General features: G+C 37.0%; 1 protein-coding gene across 1 annotated transcript; it reads right to left on the bottom strand.

The window, feature by feature from the left end:
• Positions 1-544: 544 nt before the first annotated feature.
• Positions 545-1,740, bottom strand: LOC130078136 (vitelline membrane outer layer protein 1-like). The gene is made up of 4 exons (XM_056243646.1): positions 1,564-1,740; positions 1,233-1,345; positions 1,005-1,118; positions 545-740 (listed from the first exon to the last, which is right to left on the bottom strand). The coding sequence occupies exons 1-4, from the start codon at positions 1,738-1,740 to the stop codon at positions 545-547; spliced, it is 600 nt and encodes a 199-aa protein (XP_056099621.1).
• Between the last annotated feature and the right edge of the window lie 8,674 nt (positions 1,741-10,414).

Here is a 10,414-nt window from a genome sequence, read left to right on the forward strand (position 1 = left end):
TAGGGTAACAGGATTGACAATATTACACTTTAACTTCATGTAGTGTTCCTGTAGATTACGCTGGTCATTCCCAGGAAACGCATGAACGGATAGACAACGGAAGACAGTTAATATGAATGCTATTCAAGTCACTTTAGACAATCTGCCACATGCACTAATGTAATGAACGATCTGATGTAAAGTGTTGAGCAAAACAATGTGAAACTACAAGGTTCTGTTTAGAAAAGTCTTTATTGCTGATATTTGACAGTTTCAGCAGAAGTTCAGGAGTCTTCAGAAGAATCACTAATCTACAAGAAAGCATAAAATAGGCTGTAAATGTCCTGATCATCCGGTCAGGCTTTATTTTTGTGATATGACCGACTGACTTTACAGGATTACATTACAAAACTGTTGCATTAGCTTATGATGATCAATAATTAGCCTTTAATTTAATAATCTGATCTTGCTCTTCTTGTCGTCATCCTCCTACACCTGAAAGAATAAACAGATTTAGTTGATGTGCAGTGTGTGTCAGTCTGAGTTTGATTGCGATCACATCACCTTAATCACAGCAGAACATGATCACGTCATTGAGAGCGGTGTCGTCTCCATTGCTTCCCTGTGACTCTTCTACACGGGTCTGTAAGCCGCAGATTCCCGTTCCTTCACATGTTGGACTCCAGTTGCCCCATTCACCCCAGTCTGTGCTCATACCTTCAATCCAGCCAGAATTCACGTCACGTGTACCGTATATGAACCTAAAAAAAAAAAAAAAGCCACATATGACAATATTGTGATAAATATGTAATTGTGCTGTCAGATTGACTGTCAGTCACATGATCTCCTGCAGCCGAATCACTGCAATCTGGAACAGCAGCACGACTGCGAGTGTGATATTAACTACACTATTGATGGGGAAAACTGAGTCCTTAAAATAAAACCAGGATGGGTAAGAGATGGTGTGAGTGGTATTCACTGGGTAAGAGATGTTATAACTTATAGCACCACACACACACACTCACATGATGTTGTTTGCGGCTGTATCATCTCCAGATCCTTGGGGAGATTCAACTCTCAGATGGAAAGATGTAAAGTATCCAGAAGGAGCAAATCTGAGACCGGTCCACTCACCCCAGCTGAAGAAAACAAAGGTTGCCCGTTTAAGTCAATTAGCATTTTCAAGAAAATCCAATTTACTTATTTAACTTAAACACTTAATGCAAGAATTGTTAATAATCTGAGTCCATTACCCTCCTACACTGGACTCAATGACAGACTGAGGGTTTCCGGCCCGATCAACACAGTAAAGTCGAATCCCATTGAGCGCTGTATCATCACCACCTAAATAAAGTTTGCCTTCCACCTTAAAACAACAAGACAATCTTCCATTTGAAAGAGTAAACTAACCCAACACTTAGTAACATTTATCTTCATGCTCTTTAGTATTACACAGACACTTTAAAATCTTAAGTTCCCTGGAGAAACCTGGAATTAAATGACAAACAGCAACTCCACAGTTGTGAACCGTTGAATCACTCATCCACCCCCATATTAGCAAAATAGAGTCAATGCCCAACTTACCTTCAGACTAAACCCTCCGACGTAACTTCCACTTGGACAAAACTGCTTTTCCCCCCACGATCCCCACGGCCCTCCGTTCGTCACCTTCAGCTCAGATCTGTACGGTCGGTCAGACTCACCGCTCACATGCCCAATAATGGCTAGCAGTGAAAACATCATGGAAAAGAAGTGATGCATTGCTACAGCACTGGCCTGAACACTGACAGTTAGATTAATTTTTAGTTAGACGATAAAGCAGAGACAAGACCATAACACTCTCAAGTTTATTAAGGAAGAAGCCTCATATTTATACACAAGATTAAGCAGAATCATTAACCATGATGTCCTTTCCATCCAATCATAGAACTCAAAGATCAACCCCTACCATATTTGGCATATTAAGAAATTAGGTTTTATTAACAAAGTTCGGGAGGAGCACGTTCAGATAATCAAACCTAATTAAACACATGTGGAGCACATTCAGTTAATCAACCCAATCAATGAGTTAAGAGGTATATACCCAGCAAACAAAACACGTATGTTAAAATACATAGTAATTTGAGTAACGAGGAAAAGATACAGAGGGAGAAAACAATAAGAGAAAATGTAGAAGTAATACAGGATGATAGGGACATTAAAAGTGCCATAAATATGATGTGCGAATTGAATAATGTAATAAGAAAATCAGGAAAAACAACACCAGGGAATGATCAAATAAGTTATTGTATGATAAAAAAAAAATTAATTGATAAGAGTAAAGAAATATTATTACAATTATATAATAAGGCATGGGAAGTGGGGTGTTTGCCAAAACATTTAATTATACAACACTCTTTACAGAAATAAATATAAAAAAACTCTGGTATTTAAATGTGACTCAACAAAGTTTGTTGTCCATGATGAGGAGAATAGATGTGTGTAGATTGCACTGCCCTTCCACCCTCAGGGGCCCAGCATCGACCCAGCAACGACCCAGCAACAACCCAGCATCGGCCCCCGGAAGAGAAAACAAATACACATTTCAAATGGGCAGGACAAATGCTTATGCTATGTTCACTAAATAATGTTGGGCACAGTTTTCAGACATATATGGAAAGCTGGCATATTGTGGGCGGCAGTGGCTCAGTGGTTCATGTTGTCTACAAACCGGGCCGTCGGTGTATGAATGAGTGAGTGAATGGGTGAATGAGAGGCAAAATGTAAAGCGCTTTGGTGGCCATTGGGTCTGTGAAACGCTATATAAATGCAGTCCATTTACCATTTACCAGTCCATTAAGGTTTTTTAAAAGTGCTCACAGTAAAATATCAAATTTCAGCCTGTCCCTCATCGTAAAGGTATGCACAATGAACATATTTAGATATCCAGTTGTCCATTACATATATTATTTATTTAACATTTATTATTTAATTGCTAAACGTTTTAAACTACATTACCCACATATCTCGGTCATTCTATCAATAGAACAGGGAACTGTAGTTCATTGAAATGTGCAGACATGCTTAGGGTTAGGGTTGGGATCTCCATAAAGGAGTAATTTCTCACAAGATAGAGACATTTTATAGTTAACTTAATGTATAACTAACGCAATAATAACACCAAAACATACTTTGTAACATGAGGCGCCGTTTTATATGGGTTAAAAGATAGTCCAATCACAGCAAGTTCTGCGATAAAGTCACAGCCAATGACAACCCAGCTGAACAGATGCGTCACACTTACTTGCCCAGATTTAATATTTGGGCTGTTAAATATGTATTCCTTCTAATTAAATACTAAAACTCACATTTAAAAACTAAAGACTCCTGTGTGTGCTTACCATCCAAAAACAAGTTTACATGATCAATGACACAAATTAGCTTTTTTGATTATAAGACTGATGCATAAATACATTTGAAAGATAAACTTTTTTTTTTTTCTAAGCAATGGCCGACAGCAGGGGTAGTTTTGCAGATAAAGATAATTACATGTACTAAAGTGCTTCTAACATTTACAGTGTATGTATAGTATATCAATGGTATCAATTTTATCACTTCGTTATGCCATTCTCCACCATCTGAACTCTTGGAATTCAAATAAATGTAACAAAAGCATATTGAATGCACACAATTTTTAAAGCATATTCCAATATTTAATGTCAAACTGTTTAAAGACAAATGCAGTGCCAAAACTACTGCACAACAGTTTAAAAATCAGTTATAAAAACATAGCCAGATACAGAGGCAATCTATTAGTTACACACACAGTAACGTTAAAAAAATTGCTATTTTGAAGTAATAATATTTTTTACAAACCAAGAGATGAGATTCAACTTTGTTATGTGAAAATATATTTGTTTCTTCCTCCCTTTAAAAACAAATAGGCAAAAACTTAAGCACAATTTTTTTAATTTAATTAAATTAATTTATTAACTGAAACTAAATGAAAGGAAACTTAAAATAGTTAATGATATAACTTAAAACAGTTAATGATATAAATGTCAGCAAGAAAACGCTTCTATAAAATACATTCACGGGTATATTGCATTTACATTAACCAGGCAGTGATATAATGATACCATAGATGTAGTTATGGTGGATTTTACTATAGTAACCACTGTAATAAAAGGTTTAATGAAGCTAAATGCAATACATTACATTTAACAAAATCCTTAAACACCAAACCGAATTTCATAAATATTGATTGTTTTCAAAAGGTTTTCCTGAACACTCTCACTATCTTCAATTGTTCGGACGAACACCTGCTATATACACTTGCAGAAATATACATTTGACTCTTGCATCATGGAGTCGCTGCATGACTAGAACTAATGGATGGCAATGAATATGTCCTTTAGCAAAACACCTGATGAGCACTGACAAAGGCATTAGGCAGACATCAAGTACACATCCTACACATGCCCAAACAACACCGCCCAAAGACAGTGATGAAGTGGACACCACCAGGAGGATCAGGAGACCGGGAAGACCAAGGAAGACACGGAGACAGATGATTCACGAAGACCTGAAGAATGCCGGTGTCCCATGGGAAGATGTGGAGAACTCGGCCAAGCATCGAATACGTTGGAGGACACTTGTTGCCCATTGTGCCCTGCACAGGACTTGATGATGATGTTGTGAGTTCATCCATAACTGTGGGATATTTTTCCGTAAAGAGGTTGGATAATTAAATGTTAAATGCATTTATGTAATAAGTTCACTGATATGTGGGCATGATCAAAAGTATGTCATTAATAGCAAGCAATAATCATATGAATTTGTTTAAAAATAACACGATTTACATGCAAACGGGACAGTTATCAGCAGTGTAACTGATCTGATCATGACAAAATAACCGAGTATCTGATGTCATGTGACAAGTCAGATGAGCTTTTCCACTCTTGCAAACAGAGGAAGGTCATGAGGTGTGGAGAGACATCATGTATCATTGGAACATGAACAGACAGGGTCCAATTTGAAATAATTTTAAATAATACAATGCAATTAATATAAACTTTCTGACAGTGTGTGGGACATCCGACTACTTTCCAAGAAGGGGCGCAACTGATTTACAAATATGGCGATAAATATGTACAGGAATTGAGGCAGTGGCCAATGACAGCACTAGGAGTAAAAGCTGAAGGATTATGTACGAGCATACAAATATGTACGAGCATCGTATGAATTTGAGAACTTGTTAAATCTTGTGAATTATTAAGACTTTGAGACTATGTTTGTACTGATTGGGCTATGGGTTTTGTAAGAAAATGTTTAAGAAACAACAAATGCTTGATAAAATGTTTGATTACTGGTTAACCAGCACATACATACCATTGTGAATATTTGCCTTTGCAGCTTTTCGTGTCCTCTGTTTACTTCTCCTCAAACACAAGTCCGAAAGGCCCTGTTGGTCTTTTCAGGTGAAAAAAGGAGAAAATAAAATATCATTATGTATAATATATAGGATTAGTTAAAGGAAAAATGACAGATTTACCTTAAAATTTTTGGATTCTAAATTATTAGGCATTAAAAGCATGGTAAGTGTTGTGGTTACTATGCATTTACAACAAATATTACTTAAAAACGACCAATACTGTGGTAAAAGCATAGTAAGTTTTGTGGTTACTGTCCTTTTACTATACCTATCACAGTATCACAGTAAAACTAAGGTTACTGTGGTAAAAGCATGGTAAGTGTTGTGGTTACTGTGCAATTACAAAAAATGACACATTAAAACTGCAAATACTGTGGTAAGAGCATGGTAAGTTTTGTTTTTACTGCGCTTCTACCACAAATACCACTTTGGAACTAATTGTACTACTTTGAACCTGATATGAATATGAATATGATTAACTGATTGATGGTCTAGGCCTATAGCACGTCACGTGACAGACAGTGTTTAATCACGTTAGTTTAGTAAGGTGTTTTGAATAAAAAAAACAATGAAACACAAAGCCTCCGTGGAGATGACAGATTTTAATCTGATTAATATTAGAATTATAAAGCAATTTGTCAAATATTTGAGTTTGTATTTTAATAGCATTGTCTTAGTACAGAAAGCCACGTTTTCTTATAACGGTTTTCTATGGGAAGAAAATGCTTAATGTGTTATTAAACGCGTTGCTTTCATATTATGGGCTCATCTGAATTTTTATACATAGTATGGTTTATTAATATGATGTATACTGCGTTTGCTCTTTTAATCTCACTGTCTTAGTACAGTAAGCCACGTTAAGCGTTTTAGAATGTCCCCGTTTTTCTATCAACAGTGGAAACAACTTAAAATACTCATCATTTCTGGTCATAGAAAATAAAAAATACACCATTCGCAACTACTTTTATTTGTGTAAACTCACAATAACAAGAAAACGTTGTGCTTTTGTAAAATAAAAGAAAACAATCAGTCGCGCTCTTTTATGGTCTCCGTGAACTGGATCGCGTCTCAAAAATGAACTGAAACAAAATATAGCCTACGTAGGCTAAAGCTTGAAATGTCCACTTTTAAACGAACAAATTCGAATCGAAAGCAAATAGTCTGATGATATGAATTTCTTATCTAAAGGCGCATCTTACAGCGGAGATGGAGGTATGTTTCCAGTCGATTTAGAAAATAGGCTACTAGTTTATTAATAAACAATTAAAATGCCTCGTTACTTTTTTAGAAACATTTATTAATAATAGCCTAGCCTATAAATCATCTATAGCCTTAGAAATATAGTGTTTGGCCTTAGAAAACCAGACATTTTGTCCATATTAATTAAAAGTTTAATAAAGGGGCAAAAAGTCATAAACAAAAATCTGAAAATACGTCAATATATAGGCTATATATATATATATATATATATATATATATATATATATATATAGGCTATATATATTTTTGCGCAGCATTTGATGTAGGCCTACAGTTCAAATTTAAATTTTGGTGTTCAACTTTGCGTTTTAAAAATACAACAATTTTTCAATTACAGGTTAAAAAAGGAAAAACGAATGGAAGCAAAAGTACACTGACCAATGGATAATTTTAAAGCTTGTTCATGATTTCAATGTGTTTAAACGAGAAAACAAGCCAAAAAAATTGTGCGTTTTTTTGTGCATTCTCGCGGTTTTTGATGAGGTTTTGGGCTGGAAAACCTTGCTGGCATCTGGCAACCTATGGCGTTATATGTGTGCCTCAATCCTGAGCGAGTAATTGTAAGTTTTGAGCACAGAGAACTATACAGTAACAGCCAATCACAATTGACCTTTAATTTTCTGATTGGTTGATTTTGTGGCACACTTGTAACGCTGTTGCAAGTTGAGCGAGCGTGTGTGTCAAGAGTTGAGCGCGCACAGAATTAAGAGGTTGAGAGAGAGAGAGAGAGAGAGAGAGAGGGACTGTACAGGAGCGCAGAGAATAAGTTTGTGAGAGAGCACCAGTAAACTGCGTGAGAGGGGTTATTATTGCATGTTAATATGGATAATAGCAAATACATTTATTGAGCACGGAATCGTTTTTTCTTTGCTCAAATGAATTTTTTTTTTGACATTGTTAATTTCTGTTCAAAATATAATGCAATGTGCTTGCAAAATATAGTTCTCTGCTGCTCAAAACTTACAATTACTCGCTCAGGATTGAGGCACACATATAACGCCATACAGTAGATACATGTTAATTTTTCTCAAGCAAGGAAATCGCACCTAATGCTGTAAACATAGGCTACAGAGAGCCCTGTCAGCTGGTATAATTAAAGGTCAACAATAACAACTCACATTAAATATTGCCCTCATGCGGTTTTTATTACAACAACAACTTTATAATATTTTAATGATATAGTACGTCTTATATACGTGACATTTGCAGTCCAAACTAAGTTGATATGAAAAATCGGGTACTGTTAGCAATACAACAGGTGAATTATGTATATGATGTATATTACGATGTTATGATGACAGCTGGCCGCGGGTCCTTAAGTAATCTTGAAATGTCTTAAATAATGTTCTCCTAATAAAAGGCCTTAAAGGGATACTCCACTTTTTTGGGTAATAGGCTCATTTTACAACTCACCCAGAGTTAAACTGTTGAGTTTTTACCGTTTTTGAATCCATTTTAGCCGATCTCCGGTTCTGGCGGTACCACTTTTAGCATAGCTTAGCATACATTATTGAAGTGGACAAGACCATTAGCATTTCTAAAAAAAAAATGACCAAAGTGTTTCGATATTTTTCCTATTTAAAACTTGACTCTTCTGTAGTTACATCGTGCACTAAGACCGACGGAAAATGTAAAGTTGCGATTTTCTAGGCTAATATGGGTAGGAACTATACTCTCATTCCTGCGTAATAATCAAGAAACTTCACTTCCGTACCATGAGAGCAGCAGGCGTAATGATATGACGCAGCGCCTGAAAATAGGCCACCTTCCGTCAACACAACGGAACTATTTTCAGGCTCCTGCTCAATGTATGCTGATTACTACGACGGGCTGAATGGTATTTATTTTAATGACACGATAAATGACTGTGTTATGCCTGCGTTCGCCATGGCGTTGTTCAAGTTCAACTGGTCCCAGTCTCTCTCGCTCTCGTTCTTTTTTATTTTTATTTTTTTAATCACATTTGATAAAGATATTATAGTAGTGTTTCATTTTTTCTTGTTATTCAAATTCAAAATTGTTTTCAAATATTATTTGTCACGTAATCTTAAAGATTTTTAATAGTGTGTGTTTGTTCCCACCAATCGCTGCACAAGTTAAGGATACGTATGATGACGTAAGCACGTTAGTGCGAGCCCTCCCGGAACCCATAGAGAATGCATTGCAGTGCCTGCAGTTAGAAAAAAAACATCTTTGAATGCAAGTCTATGGGAACACTCTGGGCGATTCTCAGCCATAGTGAAATCGCCCAAAAAGAGGCGGTACTCTACAGAACGTGACATGACGCTGATTGGACTATAGTGACGGCTAGCGTAACTCTGTGGTTGAATGAGATTGTGAATGTGATTGAAAAAGTCACTTTTACACTTTGGTGGTGCGTCGCCCAATCGCCCTAATGAAGAAACCGCCCCTGATTACACATAACCCTAACCCATTTAAATAAATTAATTGTGTGTGTGTGTGTGTATAATATTATATATATATATATATATATATATATATAAAATATTATTATTAATAATATTATATACATCAGGTTACCGTAACTTTAGTGAAGTGTTGGTCACGTAAGCTATAGCTGCAATTAACCTATTATCTTCCATTAAACATTAACTAAAACTGGCTACATAAAATATAACTACTGACTAGATTCACGAGAGGTCGGCTAATGTGTGTAAAAGTAAAAAAAAAAATACAGTAATTTCATTAATTTACCAGCGAGCGTACTTCGGAAACACTGAAAATGAATGGGGTTCAATGCTGGAACTATCAGTGTTTGGAACTATCGGCTGCTCCACGACACGCGTTACTTCCGCATTCCAAAGTTCCTATGGCGGTCCATAGACATAATAAATACACGTCTATGTATTTATTATGTCTATGTGGCGGTCAATGGGAGTGTCGCAACTCTGTTTTTCAACGGCTCTGGGCGTTACTAGGAAACCGCCCACGCCGCTGGGGCGGGTCACGTGAGCGCAGCAACACCTGCTGTAGAAGCAGATGAGGCGAGGGACTCTGTACCTGAGAGCCGAGAGACAGCTCCAGAGACATGTAGAGGACTTCAGCTTTCACCAGAGTCAACATCAGGACAGAATGATCAGGATTACGTGTGTGGAGTTATGGAGACTGTGTTAGTGATCGCGCTGTGTTTGCTCTCGAGAGGAGCGACAGGTAAATCTATCTCTCTCTCTCTCTCTCTCTCTCTCTCTCCCTCTCTCCCTCTCTCTCTCTCTGCGCATGTGCGAGTGTGGGTGGAAGAGTGGAGCGTGTTGCTTGAGCGAGCGAAAGATACTGTTCTTTTTCAACTTTTTCTTTTTCTTGTTTTTTCCCCCTTTTTTTGTGTGTGTGGTTAATTTAGTTTTTTCTAGTGAAGTTTTTTTTTTTGTACTTTTCGCCGCTCGCGGCTTTGTCGCGTGACGGTATGGCATCAGACCCTGCACAGGTAAACCCTCACGTGTCGATGCGAAATGGGTGCAGGTGTGTGCCCGAGCTCGGCGTTAGCGTGGAGGATGTACTCGTGGTGGTGGGAGGATTGATCGGTTTTGAGAATATTTTCTCAGCATCACGAATGAACAAGGCGATCGTAGTGTTTTTAAAATCGGAGCAGTTAGTGAATCAGCTGACAGAGAGCGGGATCTGGATTAGTGAAAGTTTTGTGCCTGTGACTCCTTTAGCGGCTCCGGCTACTAAAGTAACAATTTCAAATATTCCACCTTTCATTTCAAATGACGCCATTACTAAGGAGTTAACTAGATATGGAAA

Source organism: Rhinichthys klamathensis, unplaced genomic scaffold (genome assembly GCF_029890125.1).
Source record: "Rhinichthys klamathensis goyatoka isolate OS25496 unplaced genomic scaffold, OSU_Roscu_1.1 h1tg000819l_1, whole genome shotgun sequence".
NCBI classification, from domain to species: Eukaryota; Metazoa; Chordata; class Actinopteri; order Cypriniformes; family Leuciscidae; genus Rhinichthys; species Rhinichthys klamathensis.

Coding starts and splice junctions, on each gene's coding strand:
- LOC130078136 (XM_056243646.1), bottom strand. CDS start 1,740: ATGCATCACTTCTTTTCCATGATGTTTTCACTGCTAGCCATTATTGGG. Junction 1,346..1,563: donor TCGGAGGGTTTAGTCTGAAG/GTAAGTTGGGCA, acceptor TGTTGTTTTAAG/GTGGAAGGCAAACTTTATTT. Junction 1,119..1,232: donor ATTGAGTCCAGTGTAGGAGG/GTAATGGACTCA, acceptor TGTTTTCTTCAG/CTGGGGTGAGTGGACCGGTC.